At 39.5% G+C, this 27,612-nt stretch overlaps 1 protein-coding gene and 1 non-coding gene across 2 annotated transcripts; both read right to left on the bottom strand.

Annotated features, from left to right (window-relative positions):
• Positions 1-2,650: 2,650 nt before the first annotated feature.
• LOC126094799 (uncharacterized) lies at positions 2,651-5,393 on the bottom strand. The gene is made up of 3 exons (XM_049909365.1): positions 4,829-5,393; positions 4,415-4,732; positions 2,651-4,299 (listed from the first exon to the last, which is right to left on the bottom strand). The coding sequence occupies exons 1-3, from the start codon at positions 5,187-5,189 to the stop codon at positions 3,353-3,355; spliced, it is 1,626 nt and encodes a 541-aa protein (XP_049765322.1). The 5' UTR covers positions 5,190-5,393; the 3' UTR covers positions 2,651-3,352.
• Positions 5,394-14,005: 8,612 nt separating this feature from the next.
• Trnaa-cgc (transfer RNA alanine (anticodon CGC)) lies at positions 14,006-14,078 on the bottom strand. Its single transcript has one exon. It is a non-coding gene; the product is annotated as a tRNA-Ala (tRNA).
• Positions 14,079-27,612: the final 13,534 nt, after the last annotated feature.

Raw genomic sequence — 27,612 nt, 5'->3', positions numbered from 1 at the left:
TTCCTTCTACTACCCGTCCAAGCTAAATTAACACGTAAGGCGGTGGCTTAAGGAAACGACCGTACTTGTTAATGCCTGTACTGCAGCTCCTATCAGCCACGGCTCGGACATTAACTTTATTTAATTGTTTATGCTAAAAGTAACGAAGGCCCACGAAATAGTACACAGTTCTTATCAACAGATGGCGCGCAGTCTCACAGTTATTCCAATGGTCTATAGAACGCCTTCCAAATGCGCAGTACGATCTTCGGTCAACAGATGGCGCGAGGCACTGTTGACACTAAACAGTTATTGAACTAACTGCCAGAATCAGAGGAACGGTTATCGCAGTAACCGTTACTTCTCAGTAACCGGTTATTTCTATCAGTTACGTTATTTTTTGCCACCTCTAGAGATCACTGAGTTGCACACGTGAATACTGAAGGAATTAGTTAAGCACGAAGTAATTTCCATCTTATGTTTTAGTCCTTCATGTTCAGTAAACAGAATAGTGTAAACGTTCCGCAGTAGGCCCATACTGAAATTTACGGTAATTGATATATGTGCGTACAGATTCGCCGAAATATTCTGCCGATTAGTGTCAGTTTCTTTTCCCCTTTCTTTCTGTGTATCTTAGTTGTTATAACGAAATGTGCGTAAAATATGGAAAATAAATGTGGTTAAAAGGTTAACACAAGGATATACTGCTCATAAGTCTGCTACCTCGGTCTATTTCGCATTCACATGTAGGGGGGCCAAACCGGCGAATATGAAGTATTTTTAATATTTTGGACGACGAAAAGCGGCTTTTAAGTAGCCATAGTATAGTTCCAGTCCTGTTGATGCAACATGGCCCAAAATTATTGTGATGTATCTTTTTTTTATTCCCGCCAATATTCCTATGAAATAATCTTTTCTGTGACAAACAGAAAGAAGAATTAAGTGTAAACGGGTCACGTACTGCTCAGAATGTTACTCCCATAATGCCTGTATCTTAGAACTAAACTTAATGTGTTATCACTTTTTATAGAAGTGAAGCCAATTTTACTGTGTGTAAACATTGGTTATCAGCGCAAGAAGCAGGGTAGTATAACTGAATTGAATGCCTAAATTCAATAAGTGCATGGTGCAGAACACCTGCTTCCTTCGGTGGTGTATCTAAATACACCAACAGAAAATCTAGTGTTAAAGAAATTGATTTAAAAAGCTACTGTGTGGACCTAGATTTTGAGTTGGCTGCTTTGGACTTATTAAATCTTATTATAATAATTGTTGTCTAGTATACCATTCCCCAGATGGCAACTTTGAAAATTTTCTCATCTAAATAGAATCTTGGCTGTGCTATTTTATGCACTTGAAATCAGAAATTGCACTGGGTGTTCATTTCAATGTACACTTTTGCAAGGAGAGTTCTAAGGAGGAAAATTTATGAATCTGTTAACAATTTATGGACTATTTGTAGCATGTCATTTACCAACCAGAGGTGATGCCTACCTTGACACTGTTATCCCAAATCTAAATACATGGGACTATGAGATAACTTCAGTTGACCCAATGACGTCTGGCAACAGAGCACTAGTCATGGGACTTTATACAAAGAGAACTAATACTCAACCAGCTGTTTCCTAGCATTCTAATTATGTATTCACAAAAACGATCATTAACAAGGAAACATTAAACTCTTCTCAAACAGTGCAATCTGCTGTAGACTCACAGGTGGGATTACAAGAAATGTCTGTGATTAATGCATTTAGAGTGTTATTTCAGACCATCAAAACCAAATTTGATTATAGCTATCCACAGAAGACCAAAAAATGTCGCAACACAGGCAAACTCTGTGTGTGGTAAAGTATTTTGTCATAACAGACATGACATTTAAGCACTTTTGAGAATTTCAGCCAGTTTTCTTTTACATAGAAACTAAGACTTGCTGTAGTGTGACACTAAATCCTTGATTTTTGTGCTCAAACACAGTAGTAAAATCATGACAAATTCAATTACTTTCTTTGTTAACTCAAATCCTTTACCAAACACTGATACAGACCAATTATAATGTTTCATTGTGCAATTCAGTTTTATTTACACAATTAGATATCACTTAATTATAGAATACAGTTTGAATGAGCCAAGATGGTGGGACAGCATTATTTTAGTATACCATGATTAACAAAACTCAAAAAATGCACAAGTAAATTTAAATTTTTATTCACCTTCAACTACATGGAATCTCTCTCTCTCTCTCTCTCTCTCTCTCTCACACACACACACACACACACACACACACACACACACACAAAAAGGATAGTTTGCTATTCACTGTAAAGGCGACATGTTGAGTTGCAAACAGGCACAATGTAAAGACTGTTACACATTTAGCTTTTAGCCAAAGACTTCTTCAGAAAAGAAAACACAAAAAGATTTACACATGCAAGCACACTCCCTGCACACATCTCCACTATCTGCAGTGGGAGATATTGGCCATGTGTGCTTGCTAGTGTTAATCTGTTTGTGTTTTGTTTTCTGGAGAAGGCTTTGGCCAAAAACTAAATGTGTAACATTCTTTACATTGTGCCTGTCTGCAACTCAACATGTCACCTTTACAGTGAGTGGCCAACTATTTTTTTCCTAATATTGTTGATATTCCAACCTGGAGTTTACTTTTTTTTTTTTTTTTTTTTTTTTTAACACTTAATCACCCCTCACAAAATCCTTCTCTGCTTTGTGGAAAAAAATCTAGCCTGAGATTCAATCTTGGCATTCACATTTACTGTGTTTTCTTGTGAGAAAGAAAAATCTTTATTAAGATTGCCAATGATCTTCTTCAGATCCTTCAATACTTTGGCCTTAGTCTCCTGTCCACACTGTGTTCCTTTGCTGAGTGCAACTATAGTTTCACAGTGAGACATCACAACCTGTTCAAATGTGTCAGCAGATTTTTCTGAATTGCCAGAAAGCAATGCTGACACACATTCATTGTCTGCACTAGAGGGCAAGGAACACTGTTCACTCTCCTGGACAGCACCAGACAATGATTTGGCACATGCATGTATATGCTTACATATGTTAAAATTTAAAATGTTGTCTAAACAGCTGCATTTATACGAATGCACACATATGTTGCAGGTGTTACACTTAAGTGAACATTTTCTTTCGCATATCAGTTCTGAATTTTTTACAACAACATACACTTCACAACCAGTGGAAGAAAGCACTTCCCACAACCCTTCACCCCTGCATAAAATCATCCCATTTGTTATAGCTGAGCTATCGTTGTGGCTTGCTTTCACTCTTGACGCCCTAGAGCACTGTTTACGTTTTGAGAGCTTCACTAAGCCCTCATATACTTTGTCTCTCACTAAACATAACAAAGCATTTAATGACTTATCCAGCCTTCTGCACTTTTCCCTTCTAGATAACTGTATTTAATAACTTTATGTAGGGACTCCAAGTAATTGTTTGTATTAATGCCCAATCGGTGCCTAAAACAATACGCCCACTTTTCCACTCGCTGACAGTACATCTTAAGAAAGTACCTGCCAAATTCTGCAGTATCCGGATCATTCAATAAGTCTTCCACCACTTTCTCCAGACTACAACTAAAAACATCTATATCCAGTTCCGTCTGAAGTCGCTTTAGTGAACTAAACACTGCTGATTTTTTCTCACTACCCCCAGAAATTCTCCTTAAATTCTGAGACCAGTTCCGTTGTATATGCCAAGAACACAGCAACTGGTTTGGCACAGGTCCCATTACTGCTGACCATGCATTATAAAATGCTGGTGCATCGTCAGACATAAACACATTGGTCTTTACAGTTCCCACCCTTTCTCTCACACATTTGAAATAAAAAGACAGTAAGCACATGTCCCCCCTATTTGAAAAACAAAATGCAACTGGCATTCCAGCACCATATCTATCAACAACAACAATAGTAAAAAGTTGAAAATCGTATGCAGTCATGCCACGAGTGCCATCCACACATATTTTATCTTCTCCATACTTTAGAAGTTGTTCGGCCTGAAAGTCTGTCATTATAATAAGAATGAAGTCTTCGTCTTGAAAATTGGGATCCACTTGTTTTTGCTGCTTGAAATACAGTACTGGGTTGTCACTTTGTTTCTTCATTTCTTCAACCCACAATTTCACACTCACTGCATCACTTTCATGCTTCTTCGTTGCATAACCAATATCAAAATCCCTTTTTATATTATGCAAATCTTTTTTCTCAAGGAGATGGATTCTCTCCACACTTGCAGCGATTGGTGCACTTCGGACATCTTGTAAAACTCGTCCAACAGGAACACCCTGTGACAGCCGTCCTGAAAAAAGAAAAAAAAAGGAAATAAAAATGAAGCACATTGATAGACCCTACGTCTGTTCACACAAATAAATTTGATAATTTCATGTACATAAGTGTAACATAATCCATTTTACCTGCCAATTCTGCCCTCTCGTTCCTATGCAGAAATGTTCTTCCAACATCTTGGGTGTGTCCCATATGTTTTGTAAAAAATTTTAAGCAGCATTTGTCCTCTGTTATTGTCACTTGCATGTTGGATGGACAAGTACTGCCTATTTTATTCGTGCCCATACTTTTGACACACCTGGCACCTGTTCCTTTAGAATTGAAATTGAAAGAACGATGGCAGTGGTAATATCGAACACGTTTTTCTAGTCGCTCCTGCTCCGAACAATTCATTACATAACGAACATGGTTTACTTTTTCGTAAGAAATTTTCCACTCTTCAAAGTCTGAAAACAATGTTAAGGCAGTATTTTTTAGTTATGTACTTGGGATCAACAAAATTTACTAAAACGTGACTAACACAATAAATATAAAAAACAAACCTGCAAGACAACCAAATTCTATCTCCTGGCACTCAAAACTAACGTCATGGTTCTCTTGAATATGTGTTCTCAGTGTGTCATAGGTGAGAAACGAGAGAGAGCACTGTGGGCAAATAATGCGGCATTTGCGACTGTTTTCCTCCGACTTCATGCCATGCACAGTTATTAGATGACGTTTTAATGAACTGCATCTCATAAATGCAATTCCGCACTGGGGACACAATTCACTGCCTTTTCCTTTTTTAGACATATGGATATCAAGTTCATGAACTTTCCTCATATGGGCGTAGAGGTTATTTCGCATTTTAAACTCTGAACTGCATTCCTCACACTTAAAGAGCGTTTCTTGGGAATCACTCATGTTTACTAAAACAAACTAAACAATAACAAGAAACAATAACAAAACGGAACAGCAGCAACGAAATAACAAGAAGCAGCAACAAACAACGAAAGCAGTTAAATGGAGCACAAGGCAAACATCAACATGAATGGCGTCTTCGAACAGGATGCCTCGTCACGTGAAACCAACTTCCGGTCATTAAACGTCAAAACAGCCAAGTGCGTACTGTCGGGAGCATGGAGGTAGTCGGGAGACACTCCCTTAAACACTGTAGCCAACGTGTGACGTCACTTGAGTCAACAGAGTTGTTTACAGGTCTAGTCACCAGGCAGCGCTGTCACGCTTTCAGCCTTTCTGAAGTTGTCATGAAGCGATTCCTCGGGGCCCGCGAGACGCACGTGTCAAGTAGACGCAAGTGTAGGTTTAAAAGTACTCTCTGGGTATCCTGGTACCAAGAAACAATTATAGATGGCAGAATATGGCACTGTTAGAGGTGGTACAGGAGTATATTTTCAGTCATTTGCTTTGCTGCGCTCACGCTCGACTTACAACAGGCGCGCGGCAGTTCGAAACTTTAGATTGTTGTCGGCTGATAGCTTTGCGCTTTATTTTCATCATGGCCTTGCGAGATAAAGAAATAGAGTTTTTATTGAACAGTAGTTGTTCAGAATTAGATGAAGAAATTGCAGATTTTGACATTAGTAATGGTAAGCTATTTTTTGTCCGAATTTTCCGTAATTCTGTGGTTTGATTCCTGGTCAGAAAAAAAGATAATTTTTACGAATTTTGTTATAGATGAAAACGATCCCTCGGACGGTGAACCGTCAGGTAGACCTGAAGATGAGGCTGTTGACATCGTTGTCACAACAAACACAACTGGTCATTGCAATTCGCCTTATTGTTCTGGCCACTGGACAGATGACGATACAATCACTCCCCAGCTTCCTGTTTTTTCTGAATCCTGTGGAATTCAAGATGGGATTAACCAACATTCTTCAGTGTTTGATTGTTTCACGTACTTTTTCGATGAAGAACTGGCGAGACTGATCAAACGAGAGACAAACAGCTACGCTACAATGACAATAGAGACACTAAGTGCTGCAGGAAAACTGAAGCCTCAGTCACTGTGACGTCAGTGGACAACAGTGAAACTCAGTGAACTGTATAAATTTTTTGGTATTATTTTGCATATGTGCCTAGTCAAGTAACCAAAACTGTCTGACTACTGGTCAACAAATCCCGTGTTGCAGTCTTCATTTGCGACAAAGTGCCTGCCAAGAGATAGATTTTTGTCAATTCTACGAATTTTACATCTCGTAGACAACGCAACATATATTCCTAAAAACCAGGTAGGACACGATCCTATTCATAAGGTAACACCTATATTCGACAGATGCGTGACCCAAAGTGGAAAGGCTTACAAGCCAGGCGAAAATATTACTATAGATTTGCCCTTTTCGTGGTAGAGTGAGTTCTAGAGTGTATATGAAAAATAAGCCTAATAAATATGGGTAAAATTTTTTATGTTAAGTGAAAGTGGGTACGTCCTGAACTGTGAAATTTATTCTGGGTAACAGTCTAATGCCGATAACAGCATTTTACACATTATAGACAGATTGTGTCATCCGTTTCATAATAAAGGTCACACATTATACGTGGTCCGATTTTACACCAGCCCTGATTTACTGAATTATTTGTGGGGGAAAAGAACTAAGGCATTTGGTACTGTACAGAAAAATAGAAAAGGACTAGCAAGGGATCTTGTTGGCGAGAAATTGAAGAAAAAAATGAACTTTCGTTTCGCAGACGAGATCACTTAGTGTTTGTAAAATGGAAGGACAACAGAGACGTTTTTCTTTTCACAACAAAGCATAAAATGACGGCAACAAATGTCAATGTAAAAACTAAATTTGGAATGGTGGAAAAAAAATGAAGCCAGGCTGTGTTTTGGACTACAATAGTAAAAAAGCTGGTGTGGATCATAGCGACCAGCTAATGGCGTACTGTCCTTTTGAACGAAAACAAGTAAAGTGGTAGAAAAAGGTTTTCTTTCACATTTTCATGCTCACGAAAGTCAAGAGGGTTGAGGTCAGGAGAGTGTGGAGGCCATGGAATTGGTCCGCCTCTATCAATCCATCGGTCACCGAATCTGTTGTTGAGAACTGTACGAACACTTCGACTGAAATGTGCAGGAGCTCCATCGTGCATGAACCACATGTTGTGTCGTACTTGTAAAGGCACATGTTCTAGCAGCACAGGTAGAGTATCCCGTATGAAATCATGATAACATGCTCAACTGAGCGTAGGTGGAAGAACATGGGGCCCAATCAAGACATCACTAACAATGCCTGCCCAAACGTTCACAGAAAATCTGTGTTAATGACGTGATTGCACTATTTCGTGCGGATTCTCGTCAGCCCACACATGTTGATTGTGAAAATTTACAATTCGATCACGTTGGAATGAAGCCTCATCCGTAAAGAGAACATTTACACTGAAATGAGGATTGACACATTGTTGGATGAACCATTCGCAGAAGTGTACCCGTGGAGGCCAATCAGCTGCTGATAGTGCCTGCACACGCTGTACATGGTACGGAAACAACTGGTTCTCCCGTAGCACTCTCCATACAGTGACGTGGTCAACGTTACCTTGTACAGCAGCAACTTCTCTGACGCTGACATTAGGGTTATGCTGGGAGCGCCATTTTTCCTCCCTGGCGATGTATGTCTCTTCATCGCAGGTTTAGTCCAAGCTCTGTAGCCTTCTCGACCACCAGTGACAGTCAACTGTCCAGGAGCTTACCCTCCAAGGTGCTCGGTCTACTGATCCATTGGTCCTTGCAGAACACCTCGTGACATACTTTGTGACAGCATTAGCGTTCTCTTCCTATCCTGCTACCTTTCTCGAACAGAAACACAGAGTTGAACAGACTCCCCTTCTGTTTCAACCTTCACCAAGCTGAATCCTATATGAACGCTTCACTGAATGGGAATTCTTGCAGGCTCTTACCTTTTCACATGATATGCCCCTAGCCCAGATTGCATCCGCAACGAGATGATCCAACACTTGGACATTACACAGAGCAATATCTATTCAGGGTCTTCAACCACATTTGGCTCATGGGTGCCTTCTCATCACAGTGGTGAGAAAGTATAATTGTCCCTGTCCTTAAGCTATACTATAACTATTAGTTATAGTGTTGTCCAGCAGGTGGAATAGACTAGTAGTAATTAATGTACAAGCACCAACTGAAGGCACTGAAGAGGTTGTTAAAGATGGCTTTTACGAAGAACTAGATCAACTGTGGGATGAGTTCTCGTATGATACAAAATTAATCATAGGTGATTTTAATGCGAAGATAGGGAAGGAGGAAGCATTCCGGCCTACAATTGGGAAATAAAGTTTGCATAACATTTCGAATGATAATGGCACAAGGGTGGTTAATTTTGCTGTTTAAAAAGATTTAAAAATGGTTCAAATGGCTCTGAGTACGACGGGACTTAACTTCTGAGGTCATCAGTCCCCTAGCACTTAGAACTACTTAAACCTAACTAACCTAAGGACATCACACACATCCATGCCCGAGGCAGAATTCGAACCTGCGACCGTAGCGGTCGCGCGGTTCCAGACTGTAGCGCCTAGAACCGTTCGGCCACTCCGGAAGGCGTTTCAAAAGATTGTTGAGAGCACATATTTCAAAAGGAAGGACATTCATAAAGCAGTTTGGGTCTCTCCAGATGGACACACCCGAAACCAAATTGATCATGTTCTTGTAGATCGGAGATGGCACACTAGTATAGAAAATGTTAGGACTTTCAGGGGAGCAGACTGCAATTCTGATCATTTTCTTATAATTGCCGAAGTTCACCAACGGCTATCTACAGCAACATCAAGGTGTCACAATGCAGAACTTGTTAGGTTCGACACTGACAAGCTAAATGATGAAAACTTTAGAAGAAGGTACATGATAGAAGTTTCAAATAGGGTTGATGCTCTCAGGATACACGAAGATCAAGACGAGGATGTAAATAAACAGTGGATCACTGTGAGGAATAATATCAAAGAGGCAGCGAAGGTCACAATAGGTACAATTAAGAAGAACAGGAGGAAACCGTTGTTTGATGAGGAATGCAAGAAATTGGTAGAGGAAAGGAGAAAAGCGCGATTAGATTGGGATAGGATGGGAGACAGAAAACGAGAGGAGTTCTTGAACTTGCAAAGGGAAGTTGGTCGTAGGCTATGGGCAAAGAATATTTGAACAATCAAATTACAAAAATGGAAACAAACAGTAAAACAAAAAACATTAGGGAACTTTACCTAGACATAAATGGGTATAGGAAGGGCTACAAGGCTAGGACAAATGCACTTCGAGGGGATGCTGGGGGAATACTAACAGACCCCAGTGCTATATTAAGTAAATGGAGTGCGTATTTTGAGCATCTATTAAATGTACACCAGGAAGCAGGAAATGAGCAGGCGTACGAAATACATACAACAGAAACCCAGATACCTGAGCCAACGTTAAAGGAAGTAAGAGATGCAATCAACAAATTGAAAAATCATAAAGCACCAGGATCAGATTGCATAACTGCAGAATTAGTTGAAAATGGGGGACAGAAATTGGTGGAAGTAGTTCACAAAGTGATAACTAAAGTATGGAACTCAAAGATGATACCTGAAGAGTGGCAGGAGTCGATTCTGATCCCAATTTTTAAGAAAGGTGACAAAATGGATTGTAGTACTTATAGAGGGATATCGCTATTACCAGTGTGTTCCAAAATTTTCTCGAATATTCGGCTAAGCAGGCTTACACCATATGCAATGAAATTGTGGGGGATTACCAGACCAAATATTCACCCTGCATCAAATTTTGGAAAATAAATGGGAATACAATAAACCAGTTCATAATATTTTCATAGATTTTACAAAAGCATATGATTCAGTATTGCAGTCAAAATTGTACAGAATTCTTTTGGGACTTGGAATACCAAAGAAGTATGTTAGACTTATAGAAGCGAGTTTGAAAAACACAAAAGGTAGAGTATACGTGGGGAATTGGAGTCAGAAGAATTTGTAATAAAGAACGGACTTAAGGAGGGAGATGCCCTGTCTCTGCTACTTTATAACATAGTCCTTGAATATATTGTACGAATGGCAGCAGATAATTCAGAGGATTTGGAGTTAAATGGAAATATTAAGATATTAGGGTATGCAGATGATCATTAGCGGTAGGAAAGAATCTGTAACAGCAAATGCGAATGCGTTAATCAAGGCTAACGGAGATGTAGGTCTAAGGATAAGTGAAGACAAAAGTAAATATCTGATTACTACTAAATGCCAACAGCAGTAGATCAGGAAATATTAAGAGTTGGAGACATGCAGTTTGAAAAAGTGAACACATTTAAGTATCTAGGCGTGGACATCACTTCGAGAAATGAGATTGAATCCGAAATGAAAAAGAGATTACGGGCGGGAAATGCGTGGTACTTCTCACTGAATAGATTACTTTCATCACGGATATTGTCTAGGAATTTAAAGATTAGAATATACAAAACTATTATTCTACCAGTTATGCTGTATGGGTGTGAGACTTGGTCTCTCACTGTGCAAAATGAAAAGCCGTTTCGAGTATTTGAAAACAAAATTTTGAGGAAAATTTTCAGAGCAAAAAGGGATGACATTAGTGGAGAGTGGCGAAAACTGCATAACCAAGAGGTTCACGAACTCTATTCAAGCTCTAACATAATCAGTATTATTAAATCACGTAGTCTGCGATGGGCGGGTCACGTAGCTCGAATGGATGAAGGCAGGGCAGCGTGCAGAGTACTGGTAGGGCACGTAGAAGGAAAACGTCCTGTGGGGAGACCGAGGTGTAGATGGGAGGAAAATGTGAAGGCTGATTCGAGGGGCCTAGGTATTGAAGGTGAATGGAAGGAAATAGCCCAAGACAGGGACAGATGGCGAAAATACATTGCTGGTCCGGTATGACCAGTGAGTAAGTAAGTGAGTAAGTAAGTAAGTCCTTACGCCTGGGAAGAACCCAACGTCTCTTGACAGCTACTGCTCAATTAGCCTGACAAACGTACTTTTTAAACTGCTTGAGAGGATGATTAGCTTTCAATTATGCTGGGTTCTCGAATCTCAGGGCCTTTTGTCCCCTTATCAGGACGGCTTCTGGAAAGGACGATCTCCAGCTGACCATTTACTCAGATTCGAAACTGCAATTCGACCGGCTTTTAGTAACTGTTGGTACCCTGTCGCAGTCTTCTTTGACCTACATAAAGCATACGACATAGCTTGGTGCCATCACATTTTAATGACCATGGGGTGGCTCCTCTGGATTCCAGTTGCCACTTCACTCAGCACCCTTCGATTTCAAGAGAATGGTATCCCACAGAGTTTCGTCACACTATTCGTCATAGCCATCAATGGGCTTGTAACCTCTGTTGGCCCTCAAGTTACCCCAGCGTTGTATGTTGACGATTTTTGCATCTGGTGCAGCTCCCACTCGATAGTATCTGCTGAGTGCCGGCTCCAAGGGGCCATCCGATGGGCGGGGTTATGCATTTTTGTTGTCAATTCATAGTACACCCTGATCCAGAACTTTATTTAGGTGACCAGCTCCTAGATGTTACAGCACAGTCCTGTTCCTTGGGCCTTTTTTTTTTTAATGATAAGCTGACGTGGCTGTCTACCTGCCCCATATTTGCCGCCTGAAGACTACATGCGTGCGGAAGCTTAATACTCTCTGCCTCTGGGCCCATACATCTTCGGGTGCAGACCATGCTACTCTTCTCCATCTTTACAGTACTCTGGTCTTGTCCAGACTAGATTATGGAAGTCAGGTTTATGGCTCAGCAGCTCCTTCTGCTCTGAAAATACTTGATCCTGTTCACTATTGTGGCGTGCTTCTGGTTATTGGTGCCTTTCGCACTAGTCCCATTAACAGTCTCTTCACAGAAGCGGAGATTCCCCCTCTACAAATACGATGCAGCCAACTCTGTTTCTTATGCAATCGCCATTCACAGATTCCCTGACCATCCCGTGTAACCTGTCCTCTTTGCAAGTGAGGGATGTCTCCCTTCTGATCACTGCCCATGTGTGGGATTGCTGGTTGGAATGTGTTTCACTTCCCTCTGTCAGCACCTGACACTGAAATGCGCACCATGTATTTCCTCTCACATGTCCCCTTGGATGGTGCCTAGACCATAGATTAGGACCGACCTATTCCAGAGTACTAAGGTCTCTGTCGCCCCTGTGGTCTTCTGGCGTCTTGTACATTCCATCCTTACAGAGTTCGAGTGAGTTACCATCTTCTACTAGTTCTAAGATAATAGATAAAGTGGAATACGCTTTCACGTCTCCTGCTGGTTTAGAACACCATTTATTGTCGGAATCGTGTAGCATGTTCATAGCAGAGCTGCTAGCCATTACCAGAACCCTCCATTTTGTTACTCATGCCTCCCTCCACAGTCTTTTAATATGTACAGACTCACTGAGCAGCCTGCTACTCCCGTCATCCTTTGGTCTGTGCTGTCAATGACCCTCTCTCCTTCCTTGGCCATGCCACCTGTTCAGCTGTCTTTCTCTGAGTCCCAAGTCATCTGTCTTTCTCTGAGTCCCAAGTCATGTGAGTATCCCAGGCAATGGATGAACTGACTGTTTGGCTAGATAAGGTGATACACTCCATTCCCTTTCGTGACTCCAGCTGCAGATATACAGATCTACGTCAAATCTCATTTTGCCCGATAGTGGTAAGACATCTGGTGTGCTACTGCTCTCATTAATAAACTCCACACAATCAAGGAGACTACTACGCTTTCGTGCTCTGCCTGCTGCTCCTCTCGGAAGGTGTCCACTGCTGCGCTTTGTTTCTCTTCCTTCCACTCCTCTCAGAAGGAATCCACTGCTTAATGCCGCCTATGCTTTGGTCATACCAGGCTCATCCATTATGTCCTCCTGTATAACGAACCATCACCACAATATAGTTATGGAGCCAGACTGACGACATCTCACATATTAGTAGAATGTTCCCTTCGTGATAAGTACAGTCTTCCTTAATTTTAATGTTAGCAGACAATTCACGGATGGTTGAACTGGTCCTCAGTTTCCTCTGTGAAAGTGGTTATTTCCAGATACAGGGGTTTGCTTTACTCCTGGAGCAGAGACAGTGTGGTGGTGGTTTGGGCCTCCCTTCACGTTTTCTCAGTCTGTGACTCTATGATAACTCCCCCATGGAAAGATCTGTTTTCAGATTTGGTCTAACATTTTATGCCTTAACTTCCTTGTTTTACAGTTTGACTCACCTGACTGGATCCATCCACTTTTAGCTGACCCTCTTTCTTCTGTGAGTAACTTTGGAATCACAAGCCTGATGATGTCACCGTTTGGCCCCATAAACCCTCTCAATCAATCAGTCTCGGAATATGTCCGGGAAAAAAATGTTAAAACGTGTCTGAAAATCAGAGAAATAGCAAGGAATTTCACTTGGGGAAACTTGTGGCAACCCTGATAATGTTCTATCAAGTAAATCAAGATGTTCCTCCCACGTAGCAGTAACAATTAAAATGTTGTCTACATACAGCGTTACCTTATGCAGCAGGTCACGCCCCAGAACTGTATCTAGAGCAGCAATGAACATTCTGGAACTTACGTCGTGTGGTGGGGGTGGTGGTTAGTGTTTAACGTCCCGTCGACAACGAGGTCATTAGAGACGGAGCGCAAGCTCGGGTTAGGGAAGGATTGGGAAGGAGATCGGCCGTGCCCTTTCAAAGGAACCATCCCGGCATTTGCCTGAAACGATTTAGGGAAATCACGGAAAACCTAAATCAGGATGGCTGGAGACGGGATTGAACCGTCGTCCTCCCGAGTGCGAGTCCAGTGTGCTAACCACTGCACCACCTCGCTCGGTGTCATGTGGTGTGTGTACTGAACACCTTCGGTACACACACCATCAGATTATTTGACTTGTCGCTCTAACGAAGTAGGCGAGTGTCAGCAATATGTCTCGTGGACTTATCGTGGCGTGTTTATCTTCTGCCATTAGGTCAGACGATAGAAATGCCACTTGCACGCTTAGAGTAGCAGATTGACGGTGACTAACTTTAAACAGAACTTGATTAATTTTCACACACATTTATTAAAATAATAACAAGCATAAAAATTAGTTAACTTGGTTCTGGATGCTATTTACAATTGACAATCTGAAGTTCCTTTGGTCTTGGTATGTTAATCTTATTCTCACATATCTCTGATACTTGACAAAGTGTCTATACATTTCTCTTAATGGCTATGTACAGGAATATGATAATCTTATTAGGCGCAGACTGAAACTTGACTACAGACTAATGCAGACTGACTAATCGGAGGTCTGTACACTCGTTATAATACCTCAAGCATTCAGGTATCACTGCGCGAGTGTGATCCGTGAGGAGAAAAGGTTCTACGTTAGCAGCAATCTCATTGGCTGCGTTACATATTAATACGCGGATTGGTGGAAGCAGAACTTGGTCCGTCTCTAAGACAGCGCCATCTCGTAGTGCGGAGATGGACGAGCGCTAGGCCCAACTAAAACATTCATATTTCTTTACGTACTACACGAATATGTAATAAAAAATGGGGGTTCCTGTTTAAAAAAACGCAGTTGATATCCGTTTGACCTATGGCAGCGCCATCTAGCGGGCCAACCATAGCGGTATCTGGTTTCCCCCATCAAGCTAGACGAGTTTCGTTCTTTGTAGATTTTTTGTTTGACGCTTATTTCGTGAGATGTTTGGCCCGGTCACAATCAATGGACCACCCTGTATAACCCGAAGACAGGCTCTTTCAGAATATACTTTGAAAAATACATTAATATGACACGGTACTGGGATGAACCAGTAACCACACGGGACTCGTTACGAGTATTGAAGGCTAGATTGCCAATATATATTAAGGAGAAACTGTTTAACGTCACAGATGCTGATCTTATGGAATTTTTGTGTTAGATTAGTTAGACTTAGTCCAAGAAGACGCCTGAAAGAGTTCTAACTCAACAAATGGTGTGAACTGTCCTAACGGCAAATTTTCCTGAAGTTGGTGTAATGGAAATAGGGGCGAAGGCAGTTACAAGAAAAACAAAACCAAAACCCATGGCAATGGAAAGTATAGTAATGCTAAAAATCATTACAACCAAAAACATGATTACTTCTCTAATAATAATAATTACCAGAAAACCAATGACTACCAGTATCCGAATGGTAATCAAAGGCAATATAGTAATGAAAATGCCAACAATAATATTAATAATAATTCTAATCGTAAAAGATGAAATGAAAATAAATCGGACAGTCCGTACAAAAATAAACCAAAAAACATGGAGGTGACAATGCATATTGACGACAACCAGGGCCAAGTCATTGGTAGCCGCAACAAAATTGTATGAATCCGGGTCAGCCAGTAAATTACGTACAGGCTATACCTATGTCGAATAACCAGTATCCACAATGGTGGGACCCGAGTAGACCACCTCCGACTGTAGAATCACATAATAGTGGAGATATCCTCTGACCCGAAACAAAATATACCAAAGTCAACAAACTAATCTCGGTTCCTGTAGGCCTTCACCTGGAGACTGAGACTAAGAATGAAGGCAGTAGGTTTCTGCAAGAGAACGTTAATATGATTCACTATCAGGACGGTAAGAAAATCGAAGATCAACTCTATCAATAATCTGCCGTCGCTGATAGGGAAGAAAAAGAAAATATTCAACAAGTGTCAATGGAACCGTCAATGGTGTAGCAACCATTATCCTCCTCGACACAGGTGCGAGTGTATCGGTGATGAACCCACTATTTTTTAAGAAGGTGATGCAAATAAAAAGACTTCCGATTCTTCCAGTTACGAATTGCAAAGTTATAGGGGCGCTGGGAAAGAAGGCACAAATTATAAAGTACCAGATACAGGTTGACGTTTCCTTTGGAAATAATAGAGTTATGCGCACGTTCCTATTAATGGAAGAACCTAAGTACCGGCAGTGACCAATAACGTTGAAGCTAAATCGGGAGTCCGGTGCGAGCCTTCCACTGACAAGAGGATTAGATGTATCTGTCGGCAGACAAAAATTGTTGGTGTTAGAATATGTCACCCACAAAAGTGTCATATTAACCGAAACAATGATGCACCCAATATCGTGAGTGACATTGGTGCAACAATAGAGGAGAAGGTGAAGAGGCATTTTGCACTGACGCTTCACAGGCTGGACAATTAATAAAATTGTTATCCAGATACCATGAAGTATTTATTGATCGACCAGGTATCATAAAAGATTATGTTTATGATTTGAAGGTCTATCGCCATAAGACCTATTGTAGAGCTTCATACTCGGTCCCCTCGACAAAGAAAAATGAAGTAATGAAGGAAATCTGAAAAATGCTGGACTGCGGAATTATTGAAACATCAAATTCACCATATAGTAGCACTCTGCTGACCGTAACCAAGGCAGATAAAAGTATACGTTTAGTTCCCGATGCACGAGACATCAACAAGATTATTGTGCGAATGCGAACGAGACCTGAATACCTCGTCGAGCAAATTCAGAAATTCTATGGTAAAAAAAAATATCTGACTTCACTTGATTTGCGTTCTTCATTTTGGCAGAGCCTATTATCTAAGGAATCTAGCCAATATACAGTGTTTTTGTTTGGAGGCCGAAGCTACCAATTCTGTATTCTTCCCTGGACTTGAATATTAGTTCTGGTATGTTCATAGCAGCCTTAGATAACGTGCTAGGGTCCCAGCTATTAGATCGGGTCACAACATAGGCGGATGACCTTTTGCTAGCGACAGATACCTGGGAAGAACATCTTGAATTAATACAGAATGTGCTAGGTAAGTTTCTAGCAAGAGGGGTAGCGGTAAATTAAAAAAGAAATCCGGTTTATTCAACGAGAAATAAAATTCTTGGGTCGCATAATATCGCCTCAAGGGATAAGGCCAGATCCAAGCAAAATGGAAGCAATTACGAATTTTCCGTACCCACGGACGAAAAAACAACTCAAAAGTTTCATTGGGTTAGCATCCTTTGATCGAAGATTTCTGACGACCCAGTAACTTAACAGCGAAGCATTACTGAGCCTGTTAAAGAAAAATGCACAATGGTGCTGGACATTGCAGTGCAGAGAAGACTTTGACAATGTCAAGGAGGCACCCATTAATGCACCGATTTTCCATCAGCCGGATATGGCAAAGGATTTCTTAATTGCATCAGATGCCTCAACTTATGGAATGCCTGTTTCAAACTGAACAGATAAAATGATCGGATTTGCCAGTATAATACTAACCAATTGTGAACGCTCCTACACAGTTACCGAACTTGAGGCACTCAATATAGTATTTGCTTTTAAAAAATTCAGGTGCTATGTATGTGGGAAGCATGTTAACGTCCTGTGCGGTCATGAGTTTTGTGCTAACTTGCAAGTTACTGCGTGGACGTTTAGCTCGGTGGACTCTAGCTCTACAAGAATATGACTTCGAAATCAGGCATGATGATGGACCTGATAATGTAGTTGCCGACGCATTATCCAGGCTACCGCAAGGTTTACCAGAGTTTGCAACCTTAGTTGAACACTCCACAGAATATAAAATCTTGCTGGTAAAAGACAAAACTAATAGAAAGAAATATCTAGCGTTGTGGAAAAAAACTGAAGCAATGCCAAGAAAATGATCCAATGTAGAAGAACATCAAAGACATCTTGCGTCAGCAAAGTGACAGTGCTTTCCACCAGTATTTTCAGCGAAGCAACGATATTCTGTTCTACAAATCAGACACTCCTAACAGTAATTGGCGAGTGTGTATTCTGTCAGACCAGCTTGAAGATCTAATTTGGTTAACATATCGAGCATGGGGGCATTTCGGCATTATCAAATGCACAATGATGATTAATCAGTATTCTTACTATCCGAATTTCAAAAGGAAAATACAAGAACTTATAAGAACATGTAAGACATTCCAGAAAGTGAAACCGAGCAATGTATGCGGCGACACTGAACTATATCCCATTATTGCATGATGTCAGCGACAGATCGCAGCTATCGATATTGCAGGAACCCTACCAACTGCTAGAGGGGGGTTGAAATACGTATATCCTAGCAGTGTATGATTTGTTTACTAAATATATAAAAATGTACCCACTTCGAATGTCAACTGCCAGCAGTATTAGAAAAAGCTTAACAAATGATTATATCAAGTTTGTTGGATGCCCATCTACTATAATAACTGATAATGCTACATATTTCACTGGAGAGACGTGGAAGGACCTTACGAAAGAACATAGCTTTAAACATATCTTGATTTCACGGTTTTCTCCAGCTGTAATCCGGTCGAGGGAACTTTTAGAGAACCAAACCAGTTCATCCAAACTTACACCCACATTAAGCGCACTAAGTGGGTAGAATACCTAAATAGTTTAATAGAAACCTACAATAATTTACCGCACACATCAACCGGTTTTACATCATGTGAACTCATGAACGAACAGAAGAACGAGGTAAGTCAATGGGCTAATCCCACACCAAAGATTCAAGAAGAAAAAATAACACATCAGGAGAAACTACATATGGCATTACAGAATATAAATCGTTAAGCAGAACTCCTCAAGGCCAAATTTGATAAAAAAACTTACTAACACACAGCAATACTGTGTCCATGAATTGGTATTGCTAAGAACGCATCCCAAGGTATCGCTAATCAGAAGGAAGAATAGAAAATGACAATTATTGTACGAAGAATCATTTAAAATAATCCCAATTCCATATGACAGATGTTATGTGATAGAAGATGTCAGTACAGGGAACCTAAAATGACTGTATTGTCACAGAGTCATTAAGAAATATTTGCAGTAGGAACCCATTTTTTGTGCCTATATATAGGAAATAATATGTCCAGTGCATATGCACAATTGCACAAATGTAAATAGTAGTTATAATGAGAATGTTGTTACAAGTAATTTCATGAATTTATATGTACTAGTCTGTAAGGTTACATGCCAGTAGTTACACTATAGTACTCATGGAGTATAAATTCCAAAAGGGGAGAATGTTTTTAGGATAAGAAATTTAATAATTCTTAAAAGGTCATTTACTCGATACAAGTAACTGCCAGTCCTATCTCAGTAAACATAATTTTTTTATCTTTTCCATGTATGTTATAGAAATTCTCAATATAATTGTATACATAGATACTGTGTTTATTCATGTACGAGGGTAAATGAGTCACGAATGTTTCAGTGAACCTCCCCTACGTAAACGCACACACGTAATGAATGTTAATTGTGTGTGAGTTGTGTGTGTGTATCCGCATTCACTCTATTCATGGAACGTTTTCCTGTTATGTACTGTTTTGGGGACGTTTTTCCTTAAGCGGTTATATTTGCCGTTTGCTCTTATGAGCTTTTCTCTTGTTAGGTGATACGAACATGGGCATTTGTCCCATAATCTGGTAATAATTCTAACAAAAATATTAATAAATGAGTATAAATGAACAGAAATAAAATGTGTCTCATCAAATATGGAAGTGTACTGGTATCTACACAGTTCAATGATGATCCTATGGCCAGAACAATGTAGAATATTCTAGCAGTCATTTTGTCTCATATTTTTTTAACAGTATATGATCTTCCTTATCATGTTATTAAAATATGGAACAATGTGCACATGAATAAAAAATTCAATATTTTGTAAAAGGGCAATTTGCACAGAAGATTGTCTGTTGTGTGGTTTATGAAACACTAGCAGCAATCAGGTCAGTGAAGCGTGTCTCACAAGAACTATAAAAGTCTAGTGAACGCATGAAAAACTGTGTTTTCTTTCCTTTTTTTAAGTGATGAGCAGTGATTATAGAAAACATGAACGCTCATAGAGTGTTAATGTTAGTAGGGACGATATGGACGTTGAAAAACTGTTGATAATATTAAAATCGACGTAAAACTGTAGACCTCAGATAAAGGTGTTACAGGTCATCTTCGCGTGCCAAATGTCATGAGACAGACTGTACAGCCAGCCGCGCGGCAACAATATAATGGAACACTGTCTACGCAGCGCCTCGCGGAAATGTTTGGTTACTGCAGGAGATAAACAAAGCATACGATGGACACCACAATGAAAAACGGTGCAGTGTCTTACGTGTGCATAGTTAATTAAAAGTTGACAATGAATCACTACATTCAAATGAACAGTGTCAAGATGCAGGACTCGTCCGAAAACAAACCGTATGAATTCGTGTGAAGACACCGTGGTTATAGTGGGTGGGGCAGGTAACAGTATTGACAGAGATCCTGGGTACAGTATAGAGTGTGACCTGGCGAAGATTGCATCAGCATCGAAGCATACCAGTGTTGAGTTTATATCTGTTCTTGGGCGCCATGACCGACCTCATTTGAACTCTTCTGTCAAGAGAGTTAATTTGGAGCTGGAACGGCTGCTCATGTCGGGTGCGGGGTCACACATTGGTGTGGTTCATGTTGATTCTATCAGTAGGTGGGATTATACTAGGCATGGCCTTCACCTCAACAGGAAGGGGAAGGGTAAATTGGCTGGGGAAATAGCAGGAAAGTTAAAGGGGGGAGGCACTGTCATGAGTGGTAAAATACCAGTGGTTATAGGATTCAGAAAAGACCCTTTTTTAGGGTAGGGAGGACAGAAAGAAAGCAAATTTTAAGAGAGGTTAGAACTGAGACAAACCTTCAGTTTGAGAAAGAAATCAAAAAACATAATTCCAGCTTATTACATCAACATAAACAGCCATTGGTTAAGAATTTTCAACTGTCAGCAGATATTTTAACTCCACCCAATTTTAACTCAGTCAATGTGAAATGTCAGCTATTTTTATTGCATCAAAATATTCGAGGACTGAGAAATAAAATTAATGAATTAACTATCTGCATAGATGAATTAGAGTCTTCAAACCCAGCTGACATAATCTGCCTCTCTGAACATAATGTGACCACTGATATAGAACTTTTAAGTGTTACAGGGTTTAGGTTAGCATCTCACTTTTGTAGATCAGAAATGGAGAAAGGAGGAGTTGCCACATTCATCAGGAACTGTCATAAATTTAAGAACATAGACATTCATAAATTTTGCCTAGAACAGCATATGGAAGCATGTGCAACAGAATTAGATTTTCACAAAAAATCTTTCATAATATTAAGTGTATATCGAGCACCTGCAGGTAACTTTAATCTGTTTGTAAACCACTTTGAAGCTGTACTGGCCCATTTAACAACCAAAAACAAAGAAATAGTGGTTGCTGGTGATTTCAATGTAGATTTCCTTAAAGGCTCTCCCAATAAGAACTCATTTGAGTTAGTAACACTATCATTCAACTTAATTCCCACAGTAAAGTTCCCCACTAGGATAGCCACTTGCTCACAAACAGCCATTGATAATATCTTTATAGAAAAGTCCAATGAACAAAATTATATTACAAAACCAATAGTCAATGGCGTCTCAGACCATGACATGCAGTTCCTTCTGTTAAATGTTAATACTGAACAGGATATAAAATCTGTTAAATCTGAGCTCAAGAGGGTAATCAGTAAGCCAAAAATTGATTATTTTAGGACACTCCTCAGAGACATTCACTGGACTGATGTTTACAGTGCTCATGGCATGAATGAAAAATATAACATTTTTGCTAATAAAGTGCTTACCTTATTTGAACACTGCTTTCCCCCAAAACTTACCAAGGTTAGAGCAAAGTCTACAAAGAAGCCATGGATTACTCGAGGAATAGGGGTATCTTGTAAAACAAAAAGAAAACTGTATCTGTCAATCCGAAACATTTCCAATGTTGATGCTATAGCACATTATAAGAAATACTGCAAAATATTAAAGACTGTAATACGGATGTCAAAGCAAATATATTACAAGGAAAAGATAGTCATATCAGATAACAAAATAAAGACAATATGGGATATAGTGAAGGAGGAGACCGGTAGAACCAGACATGAAGAGGAACAAATAGCATTAAGAGTAAATGATACATTGGTGACAGATGTGTATAGTGTTGCAGAACTTTTTAACAAACATTTTATAACTGTTACTGAAAAGATGGGGTTGTCAGGTTCGGTAGATGCTGCTATGGGTTACCTTAGACCAGACATTTCAAGTAACTTCCATAATATGAATTTGACCCTCACTACCCCAACAGAAATAACGTCCATCATAAAATCTTTAAAATCAAAAATATCTAGTGGGTATGATGAAATATCAACAAGTTAATTAAAGAATGTGATTCTGAGCTAAGTAACATATTAAGCTATCTGTGTAACCAGTCGTTTATCAGTGGAATATTTCCTGAATGGCTGAAATATGCTGAAGTTAAGCCACTGTTTAAGAAGGGAGATAAAGAAATAGCATCAAATTTCCATCCAATTTCACTGTTGCCAGCATTCTCAAAAATTTTCGAAAAAGTAATGTACAGTTGTCTTTATAACCATCTTATCTCAAATAACATACTGTCAAAGTCACAGTTTGGATTTCTAAAAGGTTCTGATATTGAGAAGGCTATCTTCACTTACAGTGAAAATGTGCTTAATTCATTAGACAAAAAATTGCAGGTGACTGGTATATTTTGTGATCTGTCAAAGGCATTTGACTGTGTAAATCACAATATCCTTTTAAGTAAACTAGAATATTATAGTGTAACAGGAAATGTTGCAAAATGGTTCAAATCTTATATCTCTGGCAGGAAACAAAGGGTGTTATTAGGAAAGAGACATGTATCAAGCTATCAGGCATCATCCAACTGGGAACTAATTACATGTGGGGTCCCACAAGGTTCCATTTTGGGGCCCTTACTTTTCCTTGTGTATATCAATGACCTTTCATCAGTAACATTACCAGATGCCAGGTTTGTTTTGTTTGCCGATGATACAAACTTTGCAATAAATAGCAAATCAAGTGTAGTCTTAGAAAGATCAGCCAATAAAATATTTGGGGACATTAATCACTGGTTCCTAGCCAATTCTTTGTCACTAAACTTTGAAAAAACACACTACATGCAGTTCAGAACTTGTAAGGGGTGTCCCAAGAGTATATGTCTAACATACGATGACAAGAAGATAGAAGAAGTCGACAGTGTTAAATTCTTGGGATTACAGCTTGATAATAAATTCAACTGAGAGGAGCACACCACAGAACTACTGAAGCGTCTTAACAAATCTCTGTTTGCAATGCGAATTTTGTCAGACATAGGGGATATAAAAATGAAAAAGCTGGCATACTATGCTTACTTTCATTCCATAATGTCATATGGGATTATTTTTTGGGGTAATTCTTCAAGCCAAGCTAAAGTTTTCCGGGCACAAAAACGTGCAGTAAGAATTATATGTGGTGTGAACTCAAGAACATCCTGTAGAAGCCTGTTTAGGGAACTAGGGATACTAACTACAGCTTCCCAATATATTTATTCCTTAATGAAATTTGTCATTAAAAATATATCACTTTTTCAAACCAACAGCTCAATTCATGGAATCAATACTAGAAATAAGAATAATCTTCACAAGGATTTAAAGTCACTTAGTCTTGTACAAAAAGGTGTGCATTATTCAGGAACACACATTTTCAATAACTTGCCAGCAGCCATAAAAAGCTTAACAGCCAATGAAATTCAGTTTAAGAGAAGCCTAAAGGATTTATTGGTGGCCAACTCCTTCTACTCCATTGATGAATTTCTTAGTAAAACCAACTGATTTGTATATAAGTACAACATAACTTCTGCATAATCTCAGTGCAGTAATGTGTTCACTGAAAATTTGTGTGTCTGTGTCTGTGTGTGTGTGTGTGACTGTGTGTAAGTATAATCTAACTTCTGCACCATTTCAGTGCAGTAATGTGTTCATTGTAAATAAGTATTTCAGTAGTTGTATTACATATTTATTACCTTATAAATAAATAAAAAACTTTTTTATTTTAAATTCAGTGCATTAGTATTTGTAAAATGACTCTTAGTGTTCATTAAAAAATGACGATCATTCCACTTGGGACCTGTGGAAGCTACATTAGCTTATTTGTTTTAGTTGTAAATATTTGTCATGTATTGTTGTTTTTCTGACATGTTCCACATCCTGGAGGACCTCCTCACTACGGATCAATTAGAATGAAAGTAAATCTAATCTAACAGTGAATTTGAAAAAATGGCTCTAAGCACTATGGGACTTAATATCTGAGGTCATCTGTCCCCTAGACTTAGAACTACAGAAACCTAACTAACCTAAGGACATCACACACATCCATGCCCGTGGCAGGATTCGAACCTGCGACCGTAGCAGCAGCGCCGTTCCGGACATGAAGCGCCTAGAACCGCTCGGCCGAGGCGGCCAGTGAATTTGAAACTAATACTTCTTCCACAGGATAAATATAATAATTATCTTGTTACTGATATCCTGTTTTGACATTTCATGTACCCATCTTGTACGAGAGGGACATGGCAAGAGAGAAGCAGGACCTGGTGCAGTAATACTTCCAGACAGCAACAGATCCATACCACTGTGCGGCCGACGATCATCCACGTGGTCGGGAGCGTTTCAGCAGCGGTCTCTACCTGCCTGCGATCCAGCGGCTCGACGTGGCGGTGGCTACATGACGTCATCGGTGAATCGTTATAAGAAATTTGTTATTTGAGCTATATGAACTTTTAATTTTCATGGTAAACCTCCGTGGAAGACACTTGACCTCTGATGCGACTAAACAGAAATATAAATTCGCGTGTTCAAAATATTATCTATTATATTCATGTCAAGCCTGACAAATAAGAGCAGGTAACTGTATTTTCTTGAAGCCCCTTGGATGGTTTTGTTCCCGGTTTCCCGAATCCAGTGAGATTGGGGTGGTGGTGGTGGGGGGGGGAGGGGGGGGGGATAAGTTAATCTGGGAAGTCTCCGCCGCATTTTCCAAGATTTTACAGTTACTTAAGCCATTTACACAATCTCGTCAACGAACATTTGCATGACGATAACAACGTGTTAATCAAGTGAAAGTGAACAATAAGCAACGTGGATATGATGGTCTGATAAATACAATACATAAACTAGCTTTTTTTTCTCAACCCAAGGGGCAATGTAATATCCACGACCATCTTATTCGGAGCGATATTCACCACAGCGTTGTGTGTGGAATGTGGGTGAACATTCTCATGAAATTAATAAAAATGGTCTTCATTGAGACTAAAATAATAAATAATTGTCAGTGACATAACTTAATTCTCTGTAAAAAATTATATCTGAAGACAATACTATGGAAAAAGATAATGGAAATCTCCATCTTTTGTTATCTATGATTCTTCTAGAAAAATCCTTCTTCTTCTTGTACGAACTGTTGTAATGATCGGACGTGATTGATGTCTTGTAGCACTGAGGTCGGTGAAAAACTGTATTTTGTGCTAATTTAATATTGAAAAACAGAGTTTATCTGTCATTGAAATCAATCTTCTTGTTGGAGTTTTATTTAATTGTGATTTTCATCATATATAAATTGTAAGTTTACTCATCAGCTACAAAGGAGCGCAGCCATTAGCGTGGATTATTGCTGAATGCTGAATGATAAGTGATTAACAGGGAGAAATACTTTTAAATGTTAATGCGTATAGTTAAGGTACAGAAAAGAATTAATATATATTACTTGTTGATAGTAAAACAATGCCTGAACCAGATTCGATAAGTGATTGTCTTGTGTTAGCCGCCATCTAAGTGAAATATTTCAGCGGCAGTTTTAAATCAAACTACCAAGCAAACATGAATCTTGATGGTCAGATTTTACGATAATAATTGTGTATTGGTGTCCCAGAACACACTCTGAAATAATAAATTCGACTTAGATTGTGAATAATCCTTAAATATACTGCAAACAGCATTTTACGTGATAAAATTGTTCTCTGCTAATGTATGAACCCTGATTATTTCATCGAGCGGGGTGGCGCAGGGTGGCACACAACACTCGCATTCGGGAGGACGACTGTTCAATCCCGGCGTCTGGCCATTGTGATTTACATTTTCCATGATTTCCCTAAATCGCTCCAGGCAAATGCCGGGGTGGTTCCTTTGAAAGGGCACGGCCGACTTCCTTCTCCGTCCTGCCCTAATCTGATGAGCTCGCAGTCTGATGTCTTCCCCCAAAAACCCAACGCCTGATTATTTCGTAAGAACTTTTACGAAATATTTTTGACAGGAAAGAATACATTAGTGTTGTGCGCATGTGGTATTGTGTGTAAAAACAGTTCATTTTGTTTAAGGAAAAATGTTGCCACCTTGAATAACAGTTCGGTAAATTATATAGGATCACTCTTTTGCATGAACTTAGTGCCATTTACACTGCTTGACAGACAACATTGGTACACGTTCCCAGGTGGAGATTTCTTTAACAGAGTAACTGTCCTTAGCCGGGACAGGTAGCGATTAAATGAAACCTCATGTTACGCTAATAATAAGTAATTTGTTTTGTTGTAGTCCTGCCCACGATTTGTAAAATACCACAATCCTAACTGCACGCCAAATCGAGTTTGCATAAAGTCAACTACGATCTCTTTACCTTTAGTGCGCAAGTGACAGTTAACCGAAGAAAAGTCAAATTTACATGCTTTTTCTCAGAAAAACTCCATGCCAAGCAAGCATTCAACCAAGTGACTCTTCAAAATTAGAAACAGACATAACATAACTCAATTTCCTGTTATGACGACTACTTGTGTCTCCCAGTTGACAGGTTGTGACTTTGCACCTAAAGCTCCAGTTACAAGGCAGTTTAGTACTGTGTAACTTGGCACTTTGTTTACCTCCTTCATCTAGATAAATAAATTCTGTGATATGACCTGCGTCTTGAATAACTGAAGTAGGAATTATCCCAACTATGGTCTTGATTGAATTAATACCTGTGGGTTATGTTTTTTTTAAATCTATAATCAATTCATCTCTTGTATCAGTTCCTTCATTATACTCTAGCAGGTCAACGTGATTGTCTTGATGGCCTCCACCTGTGAAATAGCCATCATTGACGGGCTTAATGAGGATATGACGTAAATAGAGGTACTTGTGTCTGTAACAACCGATGTAGGTATTTTACCAACCATGACTTTGATTAAAGACAGAACTAATACTTGTGAGTTATTAGAACATATGTTTTGATCTCTAGTTAATTCAATTCCTTCATTATACCTTAAGAACTTAACATGAATGTCTCGAATGCCCCCACCCATTTAATGACCATCATCGGAGTGCTTATTAAGGTCTGAATGACTTTGACAAAAGTTGTTATTGTTCATGACCTGTGACTTATTTGTCATTTCAGTTATACTTCCCAACAGGCTCTCTTTCTGCCAATTAGAGGTAGGCGGATCATTAGGCATCTGATTATTATTTGCAAGAGTAATGTTTACTTCTTCAGCTCTGGCTGGTGTTACACGAATTCCAGC

The sequence above is a fragment of the Schistocerca cancellata genome, chromosome 8 (assembly GCF_023864275.1).
Source record: "Schistocerca cancellata isolate TAMUIC-IGC-003103 chromosome 8, iqSchCanc2.1, whole genome shotgun sequence".
NCBI lineage: Eukaryota > Metazoa > Arthropoda > Insecta > Orthoptera > Acrididae > Schistocerca > Schistocerca cancellata.
The sequence above is the reverse complement of the archived record's forward strand: the minus strand, read 5'-3'. Positions and strand labels throughout refer to the sequence as shown.

Coding starts and splice junctions, on each gene's coding strand:
- LOC126094799 (XM_049909365.1), bottom strand. CDS start 5,189: ATGAGTGATTCCCAAGAAACGCTCTTTAAGTGTGAGGAATGCAGTTCA. Junction 4,733..4,828: donor AGAATTTGGTTGTCTTGCAG/GTTTGTTTTTTA, acceptor CATTGTTTTCAG/ACTTTGAAGAGTGGAAAATT. Junction 4,300..4,414: donor CGAGAGGGCAGAATTGGCAG/GTAAAATGGATT, acceptor TTCTTTTTTCAG/GACGGCTGTCACAGGGTGTT.